At 45.1% G+C, this 21,194-nt stretch overlaps 1 protein-coding gene across 1 annotated transcript in view; it reads left to right on the plus strand.

Moving 5' to 3' along the window:
* Positions 1-21,194, plus strand: part of RAB12 (RAB12, member RAS oncogene family) — an 88,970-nt gene that overhangs the window by 64,676 nt on the left and 3,100 nt on the right. The window contains exons 4-5 of the mRNA XM_030213350.1: positions 11,006-11,095; positions 11,906-12,010. Of these exons, the coding sequence (XP_030069210.1) occupies positions 11,006-11,095; positions 11,906-12,010 (195 nt within the window). The remainder of the gene's footprint in view (positions 1-11,005; positions 11,096-11,905; positions 12,011-21,194) is intronic.

A 21,194-nucleotide genomic window follows, 5' to 3' on the forward strand; every position in this document is an offset into this window, starting at 1 on the left:
ATGTGTGGGCAAGTGGGGCTGGGGGTGTGTGTGTGTGTGGGCAAGTGGGGCTGTGGGTGTGTGTGTGTGAGCAAGTAGGGCTGGGGGTATGTGTGTATGGGCAAGTGGGGCTGGGGGGTGTGTGGGCAAGTGGGGCTGGGGGTGTGTGTGTGTGGGCAAGGGGGGCTGGGGGTATGTGTGTATGGGCAAGGGGGGCTGGACAAATGGGGCTGGGGTTTGAATGATCTCGGGGCAGGTGGAGGCTGGGGCGAGTCACTGGACATTGAAGGGAGGGGGAGGATAGGGGGCAAAAGAGAATCACTGGACATGGAGGGGATGGGATAGTAGGGCAGGGGAGAGAGGAGAATGGAGAATTGCTGGACATGGATGGAAGGGGAAGGCAGGGAAGAGAGAATTGCTGGACTTGGATAGGAGAGGAGGGCAGGGGAGAGAGGAGAATCACTGGACATGGGAGGGGAGGGCAGGGCAGGGGAGAGAGGAGACATGCTGGACATGGATGGAGGGGAGGGAAGATAGGAAGGAGATCCACATGGATGGGATGGCAGGGGAGGAAGGAGAAATGCTGGAAATGGATGGAGAGGAGAGCAGAGCAGGAGATAGAGGAGAATTGCTGGACATGGATGGATGGAGGGGTTGGCGGGGAGAGAGGAGAAATGCTGGACATGGAAGAAGAAAGGAGGAAAGTAAAGAAATAAATGGAAAGGAAGCCCTGTAAACGGAGTTAAGAGAACAGATAGAGAGCAGAAGAATCAGACACTTGGACCAGTATGGATAGAAAACAGTCACCAGACAACAAAGGTAGAAAAAAATTATTTTATTTTCATTTGTGTTTGGAATTTGTCCAATTTGAGAATTTATTTCTGTTGTCTTATTTTGCACTGGGTATACTGGAGCTGTAACATCTTACAGAAATGATTTATAATGAAAAAAATCACAAGTTATTGTTTTTCTCCTATACTAGTATATTTTCAATGATGTCTGTTTATATGCACCATGGCTGATATAAGGGGTGTGGCTAATGTGGGTGTGGCTATCATAGGGGTGGAGCCATATGTGGTGGCCCCGCCCATAATGAGTACCGGAACCTTTTTTTCTACAAAAAATGCACTGTGCATCAATAAAGAAGAATTCTTTTTTATTTTTTAACAAGAATATCTTAATAAATAAGGAGAACCTAAATTATCAAGTGGCTGTCCATTATATTGCATGAGAAGACCTCTCAAGTGTCCTTTCTCATGCCAGTTCTGGAGGCACACCTATCCAAGCAGGTTTTCCAAACAAATACTTGTACAAAATAAAAAGGCTAAGAAATGAGCACCACAAGTACTGTAAGTCAAAATAAACCAACAAATAATATACCAACATTTTAACAACCAATTCAGTAAAAATAAGACAGCAATATAAATCTTTTTTTGCACTCAAAGCAAAAATGTCTTCTAATGAGATTATTTACAATACCTTATATTAATTGTATGAATAATTCATATATGCAAAAAATACAAATAACAGAAGTATAAAATGCAAAGTATGCAAATAGAAAAGGAAACTATTGCTTCACAAACTGAAGCAAAGCAACTGATCAGTCCCAAAGATGAGCATATCTCCTTGCTCCCTGAGCTGCTGGATAGCCTTTTGCAATGGTGTGCATCTGTATGGGAGGTGCTTTTGCTTACCCTGCTGCCCGTTGCAGCCCCGCTTGGCCCTCAGCCTGCAGTGCGGCCCCAATGTCAACTGCCACTCAAGCTGGTACCCCCTCAATGTCGGTGGAGGACGCTTCGTTGGAGTTGAGGTGGGAGCCTCTAAGTTGAGGCAGGCTTGCTATCAGCCTTCCCACAAAGAATTGCTGTCTGACACTGATGAGGAAAGTTTATGGGAGTCAGAGGAGAATCCAAGGTTCTTTTTGGAGGATGAGTCCTATGACATCCCCTCTGAACCCTCCCCTCCGCTTGAAAGGACAAAATCTCCTCCGGAGAACCTTTTGTTCTCCTCTTGTGTGAAGGAAATGGCTAAGGCTTTTCTATTTTGTTTGGAGGTGGAGGATGAGCCCAGTGCTAAGATGCTCGAGGTCCTGGACTACGAGTCTAATCCTAGGGAGGCTGTGACTGTCCCTCTCCACGATATACTCAAGGAAGTTCTCGATCAGAATTGGGAGTCCCATCTGTTGGTCCCTGTTCTGCCCAAGAATATCGACACAATGTATCAGATCCACGGCACACCTGGTTTTGATAGGCCCCAGTTGCCTCACAATTCCATGGTGGTCGAATCTGCTCTCGAGAGCCAGGAGTTCTAGAGACTATGCCTCGGCTTCCTCAGGCAGAGAAGCTAGGACCTTGGACTCTTTTGGAAGGAAGATGTTCCAGGCCTCAATTCTCATGTCCCGTATACAATCTTACCAGCTCTTTATGAGTGTGTACTTGCTGTACTCGGTGTGCAAGCTCCTGGACTTGGCAGACTCTCCCACCAGAGCAGGCCAAGTCGATACACCAGTTGGCTAAGCATCAAAAGGCATGTTTAAAGTTCTTGGCCGGGGCCTGCGACACCTTAGACATGGCATCCAGGATTTCTGCTCGGAGTTTAGCAATGTGCAGACTCTCATGGCTGCGTGTTTCTGACTTGGAACAGTCAGTTCAGCAGAGGTCGGCGGATGCCACATGCTGGGGAGGATAACCTTTTTGGAAAGAAGGTTGAGGAGGTCGGTGACCAAATCAAAAAGCACACTGATACCATCTCTTTCCCACTGAGCGCCTTCTGCTTCAGCCTCCTCATCTAAGAGGTCTTTTGCAAGTCGAAGAGGGGTGCCTACTACTCTCAGAGGTGTAGGTACACCACTTCCTTTCGCCAGCCTGCTCAGGCTCAACCCCAGCACGCTTGTTCTCGTCAACAGCGTGTGCCTAAGGATCTCTGCTGCTGCTCCCCAGTCAAAGCAAGAGACAAGCTTTTGACTGGCTCCAGCAGAGCATAGCCACTGTCAAAATGTCTAGACAGGGCAACTTACAGGTCGGAGGGAGACTGAAGTTTTTCTACGAAAGGTGGCTCCCTATAATGAAAAACCTATACCACGAGAGGAAAAATAGACCCGGTAATATTCTGGAAACAGATCTGCTACAACAAATGGACAACAAAAACAGATACAATCCAATTCCTCTTAGAATGGGACGACACATGCAGAGCCATATTAGACAACATTGCTCCAACCCAAACCAGAATCTCACATAGAAAAAATTCAATACCATGGTTCAATGAAGAGCTGAAAAAACTTAAAACACAAGTTAGAAGGTTAGAACGTGCATGGAAAAAAAAGAAAGACGACCCCACACTTAACGCCTGGAAACAACTCCAAAGAAAATACAAATATACGATAAGACAAACTAAAAGATTGTACTACAAAACTGTAATTGGACCAAACTACAAGGACACACATAAACTCTTCCAACTCGTGAATAAACTACTAGATACCACACCAGTCGACACCTAACACTTGAGAGCCACGCGAAAAACACAACCAAGAAGACGCACCAGGAGCAGACAGTCTCGCGAGATACTTCAACGAGAAAATCGTGCAACTGCGACTTAAGATACCTATCAGTACCATCGACTATGCTGATCTCCTTGACTTTCTAAACCCAGACCCTGGTGTTTACCCAGCAGACAGAACCTGGACCAACTTCGCGATACTATCAGAGGATATTATCTCCAAAACGCTCAAAAGATTTGCCAAATCTCATTGTAAACTAGACATATGTCCAAACAACCTGATGACATCTGCTCCTTAACAATTTATAACAGACATAACAAAACACTTGAATTATATGTTACAAAACCGACTCTTCCCGAAGGAGAAAGGAAATATTCTACTCACCCCCATACCCAAAGACGCAAAGAAAAGTGCCAGCGAACTAACCAACTACAGGCCAGTAGCATCCATTCCCTTAATAACCAAATTAACGGAAGGGTTGGTGACCAAACAACTCACAAACTATTTAAATAAATTCTCAGTACTCCACGACTCCCAATCAGGATTTCGGTCTAATCACAGTACTGAAACAGTACTAGTTACTCTCATGACCAAATTCAAACAAATGATTGCACTGGAAAGAACATACTTCTTCTACAATTTGACATGTCAAGCGCTTTCGACATGGTTGATCATGGAATACTACTACATATCCTTGAGTACTTCGGAATCGGAGGTAACGTTCTCAATTGGTTTAAGGGATTCATAACCACACGATCATACCAAGTGACAACTCGACTACTTCAGCCACATGGATACCTGAATGCAGAGTCCCACAGGGATCCCCCCTCTCGCCGACCCTATTCAACTTAATGATGATACCCTTGGCCAAACTATTAGCAAACCAAAACCTCAACCCATACATATACGCAGACGACGTAACGATCTACATCCCATTCAAACAAGATCTAAAGGAAATTTCCAGTGACATCAACCAAAGTCTCCAGATCATGCACTCATGGGCGTATGCATTTTGGCTGAAACTTAATGCAGAAAAAAACTCAACGCCTAATACTTACCTCTCAACATAACAAGAACAAATTCACCGCCATTAACACACCAAATCTGAACCTTCCAATTTCGGACACCCTAAAAATCCTTGGAGTTGCCATTGATCGACACCTAACACTTGAGAGCCACGCGAAAAACACAACCAAGAAGATGTTCCACTCAATGTGGAAATTAAAAAGAGTAAGACCTTTCTTCCCAAGGACTGTTTTCCGTAACCTGGTACAATCAATGGTGCTCAGTCATCTAGACTATTGTAACGCACTCTAAGCCGGCTGTAAAGAGCAAATAATCAAGAAACTTCAGACAGCCCAGAACACTGCAGCTAGACTCATATTCGGTAAAACAAAATATGAAAGTGCTAAACCCCTACGAGAAAAACTACACTGGCTCCCACTTAAAGAATGTATCACGTTCAAAATATGCTCCCTAGTTCACAAAATCATTCACGGAGATGCACCAGCCTATATGTCAGACCTGATAGACTTACCACCCAGGAATGCCAAAAGATCATCCCGCACATTCCTTAATCTGCACTTCCCTAACTGCAAAGGTCTAAAATACAAACTAATGCACACGTCAAACTACCTACTTGAGCACACAGTTATGGAACGCATTGCCGTGCAAATTAAAAACGATTCACGAATTAATGAACTTCCACAAACTACTGAAGGACCCATCTGTTTAACAAGGCATACCAAAAAGAGCAACCAATGTGAACATACACAACTCCTCCACATATATTCAGAGCTGTCTTACAATATCTGCTTGTTATACTACTATTATGTTTCATCATTATCATGCTGCCCAAGATCCTTCTGTAATACTAAATGTCTATTTTCTAATATATTTCCACCATTCTTAATGTACTGTAAGCCACATTGAGCCTGCAAAGAGGTGGGAAAATGTGGGATACAAATGCAATAAATAAACCTCTTACCAGTGGGTTCTCTAAGTAGTCCAACTCGGATACGTTCTACATTAGCTTCAGAAACCTCCAAATTGCGCACTGAAAGCTTATTACTTCAGCTCTCAGCACAAGCAGGTACTTGCAGAGGAACACTCAGCCCTTCTGAAGGCCCATGCCGTCAAGCCTGTTCCACCAGGGGAAGAAGGAAAAGGATTCTATTCCAGGTACTTCTTCATGCAAAAGAAGACAGGGGGATGCGTCCAATCCTAGACCTAAGGGCCCTGAACAAATTCTGGTCAGAGAAAAGTTCAGGATGGTTTCCCTGGTCACCCTTCTACCCATGATTCAGGAAAATGGACTTAAAGGATGCATATACTATCCTGATACTTCCAGCCCACCGAATATATCTTCAATTTCGGCTGGGAACACATCACTAAAGGTACCGCGTGTTGCCATTTTGGCCTTGTGTCAGATCTCAGGGTATTTACCAAATGTTTAGCAGTAGTCCGTGTTCCCTTATCTGAACAATTGGCTGGTGAAGCGCACATTCGAGGACAGTGCTGGGGAGTCCATGCGGAGTACTGTTCCAGTGCTGGAGCTCCTAGAGTTTGTTATAAACTACCCCAAGTCCCATCTTCACCCTACACAACAGTTGGAATTCATTTGAGCCCTGCTGAAGGTTCGAGCTTTCCTCCCAGGACCGAGGGCGGACACTAGTCGCACTGGCTTCTTGGGTTCGAGCCTCGCAGCAGGTTACGGCTCGGCAGATGTCGAGGTTACTGGGCCACATGTCATGCACAGTGTACGTAACACCCATGATGTGTCTTCACTTGAGATCAGCCCAATGGACCCTAGCTTCTCAGTGGTGTCCAGCCATGGGGAGTCTGGAAGATGTCATCCCAGTGTCCCTAGAGCTTGTTCACTCTCTTCTATGGTGGACCATTCGAAACAGTTTGACTGTGGGACTTCTATTCCAAATTCCTCAGCCTCAAAAGGTGCCAACAACTGATGCATCTCTGCTAGGTTGGGGAGCTGATGTAGATGGGCTTCACACTCAAGGAGCATGGTCTATCCAGAAAACAGATCTTCAGATCAATCTTCTGGGGCTCCAGTTGATCTGGAATTCTCTAAAGGTTTTCAAAGATTGGCTGTCTCACCAAATTTTGCTAATTCAAACAGGCAATCATATTGCCATGTATTACTCTAACAAGCAGGGTGGCACCGGATCACACTCTCTGTGTCAGGAGGCCATCCGGATGTGACACTGGGCTGACCGGCATAGCATATTCCTTCAAGCCACTTATCTGGCGGGCAAAAACAACAGTCTGGCTGACTGGCTGAGCAGAGTTATGCAACCGCACGAGTGGTCCGTCAACATGGTGTAAGGAGGATGTAGAGGGAAAGCAGAGAAGAGCTGACAGGGACAGTAAGCCAAGAAAGGAAGAGCACTCTCTGACGGGAAAAGGGGGTAGGAGACTTGCAAGAAGGGAAGAGAACTACAGAACCCAGCAGCACTTGCAAGGGAGGAGGGAACAAGAGAAACAGCACTACAACTCCCAGCTGGTAGTAAAGTCAGGAGGTGATTGGGAGATGGAGGATAATCAGGTGGAGGAGCAGCACCTGGGAGAGAGGGTGGGGGAAGACTCCATGGAGTGGGAGGAGATTGAATTAGGAGAGAAAAGTGAAAATGTCATGAAGGAGGCTGAGGTGGAGCAAATGGAGTTCTTTTGCTCAGGACAAAGGGAGATGGCAAAGGAAGAGACTGCAGAGGGAAGCCAGAGATGTGGGGCCGCTCAGTGACAATGCCTAGATGCGGTCTGGCTTCATGGAACTGTGGGGATTAATTACCTGAAGGAGGTCAGTCTGAACATTTGTGGGAGGTTGTCAGAGTGTTGGTGTCTGACAAGCGAGGGTGGTGAAAATGCCTCTAACTCCTAGGCAGTAGCAGAGAGGAGCGGAGGAATAGACTGAACCACAGGTTTTCCCAAGTCTTTAGCTAATCTAAGACTGAACTGTTGTGTGTTTGGTGTGTTTGAAAAGTGCAGCAAAGTGCACGGAGACCAGCAGCTGCGGTACAGTGAACATACTGTTTTTCCCACTGGTACCGTGGTGTAATAAAGTACTCTGCAGGATAAATTTGGTACTGTGAATAATTACTTTTTTGCAAGTGAGCAGAAGCAGTTCCTTTTAGGAGGTGGATTAGCCCCAATTGTGTGGGTGAAGACAGACAGCACGGAGAGGTGCAGGTCGAGAGCGGACAGCACGGAGAGGTGCTTGCTGACAATGGGCATTGCCAGCGAGATCTTCAGATTGTGGGGCACCTCCTCGGTGAATCTCTTTGCCACTCAGAATGCCTGCAAGATCTTCCAAGTGTGGGGCACCCTCTCAGTGGATCTCTTTTCCACTCAGATGAATCACAAAGACCCTCAATTCTGTTCCCAGGCTTCAGGCCCACGACAGACTAGCATCAGATACCTTCCTCCTTCAGTGGGGGACAGGTCTTCTGAAAGTGTATCCTCCCATTCTTCTTGTGGGGAAGACTTTGCTGAAACTCAAGCAAGACCACAGGACTATGATCTTGATCGTGCCTTACTGACTTCAGCAGATCTGGTTCCCTCTTCTGGAGTTATCCTCCGAAGAACTGTGGAGATCAGAGTGTTTTCCGACCCTCATCATACAGAACAAGGGATCGCTTCTTAATCCCTAACTTCAGTCTCTGGTCCTCACAGCCTGGATGCTGAGAGCCTAGAATTTGTTTCCTTGGGTCTGTCGGAGGGTGTCTCCCAAGTCTTGCTGGCTTCCAGAAAAAATTCCACCATGAGGTGTTACTCTTTCAAATGGAGTAGGTTTGCCATCTGGTGTGAAGGCAAGGTCCTAGATCCCCTTTCTTGCCCTACACAGTAGTAGTAGTAGTACACAGACCCTGCTTGAATACCTTCTACACTTTTCTGAGTCTGGTCTTAAGGTCAACTCTGTAAGGGTTCACCTCAGTGCAGTTAGTGCTTATCAATGTGTAGAGGGTAAGCCCATCTCTGGACAGCATCTAGTTCGCCTCATGTGAGGTTTGCTTTTGTCAAAGCCCCCTGTCAAACCTGTGTCATGGGACCTCAGCGTCGTTCTCACCCAGCTGATGAAAGCTCCTTTCGAGCCACTGAATTCCTGCCATCTGAAGTATTTGATCTGGAAGGTCATTTTCTTGGTGGCTGTTAGAGCTTCAGGCTTTAGTAGTGGATGCACCAGTAAGTTTCATCACAACAGAGTAGTCCTCCACACACACCCTAAGTTCCTGCCGAAGAGTTGTGTCAGAGTTCCATCTGAACCAGTTGATTGTCTTACCAGTGTTCTTTCCCCGACCTCGTGCCCATCCTGGCGAGAGCACCTTGCACACCTTGGACTGCAAGCGAGCGTTGGCCCACTACATGGAGAGTACGAGGCTCCAAAGACAGTCCACTCAACTTTGTGTTTCTTTTGATCCCAACAAGATGAAGTTCGCCATCTGGAAACGCACCATCTCTAATTGGCTGGCAAATTTCATTTCCTTCACTTATGCCCAGGCTGGGCTGATCCTGGAGGGTCATGTCGAGGCTTACAGTGTCAGAGCCATGGCTGTGTTGGTAGCCCACTTGCAGTCAGCCTCCATTGAAGAAATTTGCAAGACTGCAACATGGTCTTCAGTCCACACATTCACATCTCATTACTACCTTGAGCAGGATAACCAACATGACAGTCGGTTCGGGCAAACAGTGTTGCAGAATCTGTTTGTGGTCTAGACTCCAACTCCACCCCCCCCCCCCCCCCCCCGGCCCATTTTATTCTGTTCTAGGCTGCACTCTGTTTGTATATAGTTTCAGGTTCTGCAGTTGACCAACGTTTGTTGTTTTCGGTGAGTCTGGATGTTAGGGATTCTCCACTTGTGAGAATTAATGCCCTGCTTGTCCTCGGAGAAAGCGAAGATACTTACCTATAGCAGGTATTCTCTGAGGACAGCAGACCTTATATTGTCACAAACCCTGCCACCTCCCCTAGGAGTTATCTCCTATTCTTTTCTTTTTTATGCTGTATTTAACTGCGGTAACTGCGCTCTCTCACTGGGTGGGACGGCACCCACACATGTGTGGTGGAGCGCGAGACAATGCCCTATTGAGCTTGTCATAAGCTCTAGACTGGGTAACGCGGTGCCACGTTACTCACTTGTGAGAATATGAGACCTGCTGTCCTCGGAGAATACCTGCTACAGGTAAGTATCTTTGCTTCCTGAAACCAGACTGGCTAACCAGGACAGAGTTTGGAACCACTGAAGTTGGAATGAGGCAGGAGTAATGAAAGCCCCAAAGAGAGGATGATTTTCTATATGTGCTTTAACTCGGGGTTCCCCAGACCTGTCATTGGGATCCCACAGCCATTTGAGTTTTCAGGATGTCCCCAGTGAAGATGCTGGAAACTGTGCGTGTACAAACCTATTTTGGATATTCTGAAAATTCAGTTGGCTAAAGGGGTCACCAGGGCAAGTTTGAGAAGCCCTACTTTAACATATGTGTGCTTGGTCTGTGGATGTTTTACTTGGATACAGTGACATTTTAATTGTATTATACAGCATTGACCAACTTTGAGAACAAATAGCTTGAGAGCAGGTGATTTTGAGGAAGCAGGAAATAAGGTGGCTTCTGCTGAGAAGTGCTTTGAATGTGTGACTTGGCCAGCCAAGGGCTGTGTTGATTACCCTCTGCTGTGATAAAATAGTCTGGTTGCCATGTTTGTCCACTTGAATGCATAGAAAGAGATAAATAGAAAAGAATATAATATGATACCTTTTTTATTGGGCTAACTGAATAGGTTTTCTGACTAGCTTTTGGAAGCTAAAACTCCCTTCCCCAGATCAGGGCATTATGGACAGAAGGTGGCAATTATAGATTGTGTCACTTCCGTGGAAAGCACAGCCCAGAGGGAAAGTGAAACTCAAAATTTCCAAACTTGTTTATTTCACCAGAGGGTCCTAGAAATGTAATTGTGAGAAATACTTACATAATATTGCAAATCCAGTTTCTTGTAAGCTCCATCTTCACCAACTAAAAGCAGTACCATGAATTGACTGACAACTTGTTCTTTAATGTCTTGGATTCACTCCAGTACAGACTTCATAGTTCAGCCTAGTGTGTCTGAAACTGGCTCTAGAGGGAACTGGTCGGATTTCCAGGATATCCACAATTAATATACATGAGAGCGATTTACCTTCAGTGGAGCAGTGCATGCAAATCTCTCTCATACATATTCACTGTGGATATCTTGAAAACCAGTCTGTCTAAGGAGTACTGCCAAACCAGCTTAAGAAACATAGGTTTGATCTACCAAAATTACCCACGTGGCAAAAACAAGTCAAGCTTAAAATACATACAGCAGATTGAGCAGACATTTTATCTGCTTTTAATGCAAGTGGACAGTGTTTTGAATAAAAGCACTATACAGATTTAAAATGTTTAGAAAGGTCATTTTGCTAAGTCCCCTTGCAGAGTTTTAAAACCTACTAATCCCAAGTAAGGAATGTGTTCATATCCTCACGTTCTCCTTGCTTGCAGTATGCTTCTGAAGAGGCAGAGCTGCTGCTGGTTGGAAATAAGTTGGATTGTGAAACTGACAGAGAGATCACACGGCAGCAGGGAGAAAAGGTGAGTGTTGGATTGATATTAAGGGGAGGCTGGGATTCATTTCAAGTCCCTCATACTATTAGAGCAGATCCTTTGTTGCCCTTGAGTTTCAGTTGGGCCACAACTTGCAGCATTAATATGGCATCCTGGGAGCCTTATCAGCTGGTGACAATACATCTCCAGCCCATCTGCGTTCAGTCAGAATAGGATCACTTAAGATTTCCCAACAGCTAGTTCTGTATCTTTCTCTTTCCTTTTTTAACAGGTCTGTTTTTTAACAGGAGCATTTCAGGTCCTATTTCTGTTGTAGCAGAAATAAATTTTGCATGATATACTTGCATGACACCTTTTATCCTCTGCCTTATCTCTTTCATGTGGGACATGGCCCTGCTCATCAAGGTCTTACTGTACCGTTTTTATAAAACCTGCAGTCTTGCCCTCTCTGGATGTTGAGAACCCAAGTGTCTGCCCCTGAAGGTGCTGCAGGATATCTGAAAGAGGTTCTTCAATCTGTGGTAGCTGTGTGACTTTGTATGCTGACCTCATTCAGCTGCAGTAGCAACATTCCTACAGGCTACAGCCAAACAATAATAATGGGGGCTAATTTTGCTATATAATAGGGAGGTCAGATAGCTAGACACTTTTAAAATTATTCTCTTTGGCCTTGATTTTGAGAGCCCTGATGTTGATATTCTTAGTTGGTCTGTCTGTATAAAGCTTCAAAATGTGCCTTGAAATGTTTAATTGATATGATTCCATCATGCTTCATGTGACTGCTCTGTGTTTTGCAGAAAGCTTCTGGTTTAATTTTCTTCTTATTATTTATGCCAGTTTGCACAGCAGATAACAGGAATGCGGTTCTGTGAAGCAAGTGCCAAGGATAATTTCAATGTGGATGAGATATTTTTAAAACTTGTTGATGACATCCTAAAAAAGGTACACACACACTCCGTACTGCATGCACCCAGAAAGAGCACATGGTGATTTCAAAATAGAAGCTCCAAAAATAGCACAGTGTTCCAGATGAGCTGTGATATGTCCGTCACAGTGTCCATGGCAGATAAAAGGCAAGTGGTCCCAACCTTATCCTGGGACCCACTGAAGAACCGTCACTTCCAAATTCAGCCAGGCCACTGGCTTTGTCCCAAAGTCCTCAAGTGCAGTAAACTATTTGAATTCTTAGTCTGCCCCTAATGAATATGCATGAGAGAGATTTGCATGCACACTACCTTAGTTATATCAGCACACATCCATCTCATTTGTATTTATTAAGGATCCCCTGAAAACTAGACAGATTTGTGGTCCTTGAAGATTGCAGTCAAATACATTCACGTTTAGAAGCTTCTAGAGTGAGTTATGAATCTTGTACTGTGACTTAGACCCTTATTTTGTGAATGTTTTATTCATTTTGAATATTTAAAATTGCCTGTAAAGACTAGTGTAGCCAAGTCTGAATCTAAATATCCTTGTGGATTGAAGCACTGAGTCAGGTGAAATAATGGTGGTTCATTGTGTTTGGAAATCTGCTTGATGTTTCCTTCATTTGTAAGTCGGGTGTTTCTTGTACTGAATGAATTGTATACCATATTACTGCATTGATGGACTTATAGAGGAGAGATCTATGTGCTTCTCTGGGTATATGGGATGCAGCACAAAATAACAGTAAATCTTTGAGAAATCAGTTCCTTTTAAGGTCAGAAAATGCCAGCAAGTAGTATCCTTCCTTCCCTGTGTTTGTGTTTTCATCTTGTGGCCCACCTGAAATGTATAAGCTAGGCATAAATAGTAGCATAACAAATGACAACAGATAAAGACCAGTATGGTCCATTTAGTCTGCCCAGTAAGATGGTTAGAGTTTTACGTCCCTCTGCTTTTGTTTATGGATGTACCTACTGCTCTGTTCATGTTACACTTCTTTCTTTTTTGACTTGCGAAAGTCATTTAAGATTTTTGCTTTTGATTCCATCCTCTTGCTATATAGGGATCCTTTGTATTTATCCCCACATTTTTTTTCAAATTCTGTTGCTGTTTTTGTCCCTTCCACCTCCACAGGGAATGCATTTAAGGCATTCATCACCCTTTCTATCAAAAATAAATTCCTGATGTTGCTCTTAAGTTTACTTCTTTTCAGCTTCAATTCATGTCATCTAGTTCTGCATCTCCCCTGGCTTGAAAGATATATTTATTTGTTCATTAATACCTTTCAGGTATTTAAACTATCTCCCTTTCCCTCCTTTTCTTCTAGGATAGAGGTGGGTGACCACAGGCCTCGAGGGCCCACAACCCAGTCAGATTTTCAAGATTTCCACAATGAATATGCATTAGATCTATTTGCATACAATGAAAGCAGTACATGTGAATCAATCTCATGCAATATTTATTTGGAAATCTTGGAAACCCGACTGGATCTGTGGCCTTGAAGACTGTGGTTGCCCACCCCTGCTCTAGAGTATACATACGCAGGTCTTCGGTATACAGGTAAGGGGAGAAAATAAAAATAAAAGCTAGTCCTTAGATGTAGGAACCTCCTCTTATGGCCTGCGCCTGCAGAGCCACGGGTGTGCTGCTTTCTCTGGGCAAGGCAGCACATTCCACTTGACTTTAGCCTGGATACCCCAGAGATACCAGTCCTGCCTCTAGCACGTAGCATTCACCAGCCAGCCTCTGGCAAGTTCAAGGATATAGTGCTGCAAGGTCCCAAGTTGAACTTGACCCGCTAGACTGTTACGGTTGTAGTTTACACATATGTAATGGAGGTATATGCAGTGGGGCTTTGCTGCGGCCCTCTGGGACTCCTCAACCTAGCTTGGCCCTGAGTTTTTAATAATATTTTTATTGAAGATTTTTAAAGTAAACACATCCAACAAGGTATCTTATACAGCTATAAATGAAGCATTGTACCCCCAAACCCCACCCATAACCCTCCCCCTCCCATATTGCGAAAGATGATATGCATATGTCCTCTTATGGTCCACTTTCAGTCCTCTATACCTAACGTTACTGGGGAAAGAAGGTAGCAACTGTTCCCTCCTGTACATTTAATTTTCCTGTGAAAACGTCAGCAAAATGATTCACCTTGGACTTTCCTCTTCCTTACTATCTTCAGATCCCAGCATATGACAAACTAGTCTAAACAGTTCTCTGAAGGCATTTTGGGCTGAATTGCTAAGATAAAAAAAGAAGAGACTTTTTTTTTTTAAAGCCTTTAAAGCTTTACTATATTCTTTTTAAGTGTAGGTTTTTCAAATATATTTATTTTCTTCTTGTAATGACACCAGTGGCATAGCAAGGAGGGGGCGGTCCGCCCCGGGTGTCAGCACAAGGAGGGGTGCTCCGCCGCTCCCGCTGCTTCCAGGCATCCCCCACCCCCATCGGCACCTCGTAGAACCCTCCTCCTCCTCTCCGACCCCTCCGTATCATAACCTTTTACTTCCCGTAGTGGCAGCGACGTCAGTTGCTTACGAAGAAGGCTGCAGGCTCCTCTCCGGCTTCAGCTTCTGCCTTCGCTCTTCACACAGTGAGTGTCCCGCCTTCGCGATGACGCATTTCCTGTTTCCGCAAAGGCGGGACATTCACTGTGTGAAGAGCGAAGGCAGAAGCTGAAGCCGGAGGGGAGCCTGCAGTGCCTTCTTCGTAACGGAACTGACGCCGCTGCCACCACGGGAAGTAAAAGGTTATGATACAGGGGGGAGGGCAGGGAGGAGGAGGGCTGCCATGGGCGGGAAGGAAGGAACGAAGAGGGCAGGGGAGAGAGGAGAATGCTGGACATGGATGGGAGGGGAGAGCAGGGGAAGAGAACAGATTGCTGGACATAGGGGAGAGAAGAGGTCGCTGGAGGGGAGGGCATGGGGGAGAGAAGAGATCGCTGGAGGGGAGGGCAGGAGAGGAGAATTGCTGGACGTGGGTGGATGGATGGAGGGGAGGGCAGGAAGGAACGGAGAGGAGGGCTGTGGGGGAGCTGAGGGAGGGCAGGGAGAATCGCTGGACATGGATGGGCGGGGAGGACATGGGAAGAGAAGAGATCACTGGAGAGGAGGGGAGGGCAGGGGGGAGAGGAGAATTGCTGGTGGATGGATGGAGGGGGCAGGGGAGAGAGGAAATTTGCTGGATATGGATGGATGGATGGCGGAGGGGCAGAGGAGAGGAGAATTGCTGGACATGGATGAATGAATGGGGGCAGGGGAGAGAGGAAATTTGAAGGATATGGGTGGATGGAGGAGACGGCAGGAGAGAATGGAGAGTTCCTGGATATGGATGGATGAATGGGGGCAGGGGAGAGAGGAAATTTGAAGGATATGGGTGGATGGAGGAGACGGCAGGGGAGAATGGAGAGTTGTTGGACATGGATGGATGGATGGATGGAGGGAGGGGAGGAAAGTCAGGAAGGAAATGCACATGGATGGAAGAGAGAAGAGAGGAGAGAAATGTTGGACAAGGATGGAGGGAAGGAAAGACAAAGGAAGGAGATGCACATGGAGAGAGGGCAGATCCTAGATGGAAGGGGCAGGGAGAGGGGGCAGACTTTAGATGGAGGGGACAGGAGAGAGAGGGCAGACACTGGATGGCAGGGAGAGAGAGAGAGAAGGCAGATGCTGGATGGAAGGAAGACAGTGAAAAGAAGATGAGGAAAGCAGAAACCAGAGACAACAAACTGCAAATAAAATATATATTTTTATTTTTTTTGCTTTAGGATAAAGTAGTATTGTAGCTGTGTTAATAAATAGAACATGGAAATAAGGTAATCTTTATTGGACTAATTTTAATATATTTTGATTAACTTTCGGAGAACAAAACCCCCTTCCTCAGGTCAGGATAGGATATTGTGAAATCACTATACTGTACTGATCTGATCTGAGGAAGGAGGTTTTGGTCTCTGAAAGCTAAATGTATTAGTCCAATAAAATTGTGGTATTTTATTTTCTGTTTCTGTGGTGTTGCATTGTATGATGAGTCTGGCCTCTTGGGGGTTCAGTTTAATTTCTGTCTAAATAGAAAGTTTGATTACTTATTCTATAGTGATTTAGGGTTTATCTGTGTTTGTGAAAAAGACACGTTTTTCAGTTGGCATTTACTGTGCAGGATCGACGATCTGTACTATTCTGTCTGGTTACGTTTTACAATAGGCGAATTGATGTTCTAGTGCTCACTGTAGTGTTTAAGATGCTTTCCTTTTCCTTATGTGACTCGTAGAAATTACTGCTTATGGTATGGTAAAATTGTTCTAGAGATCCTGAGTGTTTTGTATTCTCGGTATGCCTAGTACTGGATTTTGGAGGGGGGTGTTAAAAAATGACCGGCCCTGGGTGTCAACTACCCTAGCTACGCCACTGAATGACACCCTCCATTTACATGTCTTAAATTCTCCTTACACTTAGTGAGCCTGGGTGCGGAACGATTTAGGTTTGCCTAAACTCTTCTTAGGTGCAACTTGATCTGGACTCATCAAGGTTTTATTCCATTTATCCACTGGTCCCATTACAAAACCCCTGTGGAACTAAGTCCTTACTATACTATACTACAGGCTTTTATCCTGCCAAATCCCTTCAGTAAATGTGTAAGGTGGGTAACAAAAAAACCCTACAAATGCTTAACTTAAATATAACTATACAGACCATATTTTGCAAAAAAGAACCCCAAAAAATTAGATTTTAATTTTTTTCCAAAATAATAAGGAAAAGAAGAATGAATATCCTGTGGAAGATGATTCCAAATTCACTATTAATTTGGGTTTTCCAGAATACCTTGCATGTTTTCTGATGCCATATGTTCCCACCAGAACAGTACGTTCTGTTCTGTCCAACAAAGCCTCCTGGTAGTCCCATCCTTTTGTATTATTACCTTAAATACTATTAGAGTGAAACTATTCAGTGTTTCTGGGCCTTCACCCTGTATTGCCCTTACAACACCTTTACAATTGTAACAATTATTAGAATACATTCTTGATTAAGGATACATTTGAATGTTCCTGTGAGATTCTTTTGTCCCTCACCCTGTTGTGTCCCTGGATGACACACAGTTGCATGCAATACGATCACCTCTGTGGCAAGAGGACTGCAGGGTCTTGGTTTAGGTGGGTCTTCTTCCTCTGTTAGATTACTGCAATTCACTATATTCTCAGATTACCTGCAAATTTAAAAATCAATTGCAACTTCTGCAGAATACAGCTGCTAGATTAATATTTGGTGCAGGTAAGTTTGACAGTTCAGACACCTATTCTTAAAGAATTACATTGACTTACCAGTATGTCAATGCATTAGATTTAAGATGTTATATTTAGTTTTTAAATCACTTTTTGGATTAAATGCAGAAAGATTGGTTGGTTGGTTATGCCATCTTCTAGTAGAAATCTATTCTTTCCACCATACTCTTACATTAGGTTTTCCTATAATGAAAAATGTCAGGTAACTCAATTCTTGAGAATTCCTTCCCTTTTCAGGGAGGCACACTATTGAAATGCATTGCCTGCCAATTTGAAGTTTCTGCCTTCATATTTAGCCTTTAGGAAGATGCTAAAAACGTATTTATATGATCTTATTTTGAGTTTTTATTAGTGAGCTGTTTTGTTTTTGATTTTGTTATTCTTTCTTGCTGTAGAAATTTCTTGCTCTGAACCGCTGTGAATCCTTTTTTTGGAAGAATGGTCGGTTTACAAGGCTCAGGTAGAATAGAATAGTTGTTGCTGGTTTACTGTTGCTATTATGTCTAGTCCTGGGTTTTGTCACTTTTATCATTTATTGTATTTCCTTCCCTTTTTGATTTTAGATAATTTTGTGAACCGCTCAGAAAGTCAACTAATTGGGTGCTAAACCAAGAATAAAACAACATTGCCAGGATAAGTTAATCTAAGTCTGTCTTAATGCCTTCCCTCTTCTATTATCCATAAGAATATAAGAATTGCCATGATGGGTCAGAGCAAAGGTTTCAGGTTAATATACCAGAGCACTTTCAAAGTACAATTAAAGGAAATTATATAGGAATACAATAAAAGCAATAGAATTATAAAATCAAACATATAAACGGCGAGTGACCGAACTCACTCGCAAATGCGCAGTAGAGACTTCTCTCTCTGTCCTGCCCCCGTGTCAATAAGTGATGACGGGGGCGGGACAGAGAGGGAAACTGCACTCCCCCCCCCCCCCCCCCCCCGAGATCGCCGCCACCGGTAACCCCCACCCGGCCCGGGCCCTCTGATCTCAATTAATTCAACTTACATCGCCGCAGCACGCAGATCAGCTGAGCTCCGGTCGGCCTTCCTTCCCTGCCTGTGTCCCGCCCTCGCCGACGGTACGTCACACGAGGGCGGGACACAGGCAGAGAAGGAAGGCCAGGCCGACGGGAGCTCAGCTGATCTGCGTGCTGCGGCGATGTAAATTGAATTAATAGCGAACAGAGGGCCCGGGCCGGGTGGAGGGGTGGTGGCAGCGGCGGCAACTCTGGGGGGGGGGGGGGGTACCGGTAGCGGCGACCTGGGGGGGGGCCTTGGAAAACCCCCATTCCAATAGTAGCCCGTTTTAACGGGCTCAACGGCTAGTACAATAATAAAATAGATTGTCCACTGTTGTAAACTAGATTTGAGTGGAAATCAACTTTCCAAGTACCTGACAGGATACCAGAAATCAAGATTCCATACTACTTATCCCCGTGCTAATTCACATGGGCTGCCCTGTTGGGCAAAATAAGGTGCCTTTGTCAGGATAACTTTTGAAAAGGATTATATGGGATAAAAGGACCCTCTGTTTGGAAAATTGATGTCTACCTGATATGAGAAATTTTATCCCTCTTGAAGATAAGTAACTTAACTTGTTTTATGTTTTTAAATGGATTTACATGTTTTAATATTTAAATGAAAATAATTTTGTGGATTTATTATTTTTTTTGGGGGGGGGGGGTGGTAATGCTGTTCTTTTTTTCTGAAGGGATATTGTGTATTCACTGAGGTCCCTTTTTTCCACTTGATATTTATGATTGAATGGGAATAATATTGTATTTAGTCTAACTATCAGGGAAGATGTGCATGTGGTTTATCAGGGCTCAACAAAGTTTCTTAGGATCTAGGAACCAGATTTATAATAATTAGAATTTGTATTAATTTATGCATAAATTGCAGATCCATAATGTGCTCAAGTTGATGCACGGCAAGTTGTTTAACACAGTAGCAGGGAAGAACCAGATAGGAGGCAACTGCTCTCTCCTTCACCCATCCACCTACAGCCTTTCATCTGGCAATGGAGAGAGGCTTTAGGCTGTGGTTGGTGGGGCAATGGGAGAGAAGCCAAAGTTGCAGCTGCTAAGGGTGGGTGGGATGGTGCACCTACCCAGTTACCCCAAAAGCAGCAGCCTTAGCCTCTCTCCATTGCCCACCTGCCCCCAACAGCTGCAGTTTTAAACCCCCCCCCCCCCCCCCCCCAAAAAAACACACCCACTCTTCTTCACTGTCCAGGCACCCCAGCAGTAGCCTTGGCTCACATCCCTGGTCACAGCAGTAGTCTCTGAATCTCTTCTCTACCCCTCAGAGCAATAGCTTCTCTCAATCACCACTCCCCTTCCAAAAAAAAAAAACAGATTCTTAAAAAATTTAAATTTGTCCTGCCAACAGGGCTGCTAGAGAATCACCGCCTCAGCATCAATGCTCCTTAAGGGCTGCTTCTGCGGTTGCTAGCGCTCCAAGTATTCTTCTGATCAAGGTGGCTCCACGTGGGCTGCCTTTCAAGGGTGTATATCCCCAGTTTTCTCTCTCTCTCCTCCACCTCTCTAGCACAGACACATAGACTCACAGCTCTCATGTCCTCCCAGCATGCACTCACACATACCTCCCCCAGCACGCACACATCCACACCCCATGGCATTCACTGCCTCCCCACACACACCCATAGATTATGAATTACCACACCATCTATCCTCCTGTGGCATACCCCTCCCCCCAGTAGCTGTCTCCGTGGTGACTCTTCCCCCCCCCCTCCACCTGCACATACCTCCCTAGCTCCTCCACCCCAGCACACTAACAGCAGTTTCTGATCTTCCTCCCCCTCCCCTCCTTCCAGTAGCACTCCCCCTACCTCCAGCAATACTAGCAAAACAGAAGTGCAAAGATATCAAAGATGCACATTTCCCAAAGCTAACATGGTCCAATTGATAAATAAAATATTTTTTCTACCTTTGTAGTCTAAGCCTTTTATTTTTCCTTTCAATTTAGTCTGTCTCCTTTCTGCTTTTCTCTGTTTTTCCTGCCTTTCGATAGTCTCCTGTCTATTTGACATTTCTTCTCTCTCCATGTCTGCCATCCATCTTCTCTCTGTGTCCCTATTTGTCCTTTCCAGCATATCTTCTTGTTATCCCTGTTCCTATCCACCCCCACCCCCCGCCACCATGTTCAGCATCTACTCTTTTAGTGCCCCTGTCTTTCCCTTATATTCAGCATTGCCCCTCTGTGCCCCTATCCATTCCCTCTATTCCTACCCCACCCCTTTTCCACCTGTGTCCCTGTATCTGTTCTTAGTCTATGCCCAGCATCTCTTGTTTGTGCCCTTTTATCTCCCCTCTCTTCCTTTTCCTTCCTCTCATATCCCAGGGTCCAGCACATTTCCCTCCAGACTCCCCCAACTCACCCCAGGGTCCAGCACATCCTCCCTTTCCTTACCGCTCCCGAATTCAGTGTCTCTCTGTCACACACACACCCCGGAAACATGCCTCTGATCCTCGGTGTCTGTAGCGGTAGCCTTTAAGACACATTGCTTTGGCCAGCGTCAGGGCCTTCCCTCTGCTGGTTCCCGCCTCCTGTGAGGTAACTTCCTGCTTCCGCAAAAGCAGGACCCAGCAGAGGGAAGACCCTGACATCAGCCAGAGCAGTGTGTCTTGAAGGCTGCCAACGCTGACTCTGAGGATCTGAGCCAAGTTTGCAGGGTGGGGGGGTGGTGACAGACGCTGAATTCAGGAGCAGGAGGGAGAGACATCAGTTGGACCCAGGAGGGGAAGGGACTGTGGGCAGCATGAAAAAAACAAATCGCCAGGTCAGATTTTTTAGGCACCAAGGTGACTTGGTTCCTCCGGTTTATCGAGCCTTGGGTTATGATTTTATTTCCTTACTTTGGGATTTTGGTCTTAAACTGCCCATCTGTTCCCC

The sequence above is a fragment of the Microcaecilia unicolor genome, chromosome 1 (genome assembly GCF_901765095.1).
Source record: "Microcaecilia unicolor chromosome 1, aMicUni1.1, whole genome shotgun sequence".
Taxonomy (NCBI): Eukaryota; Metazoa; Chordata; class Amphibia; order Gymnophiona; family Siphonopidae; genus Microcaecilia; species Microcaecilia unicolor.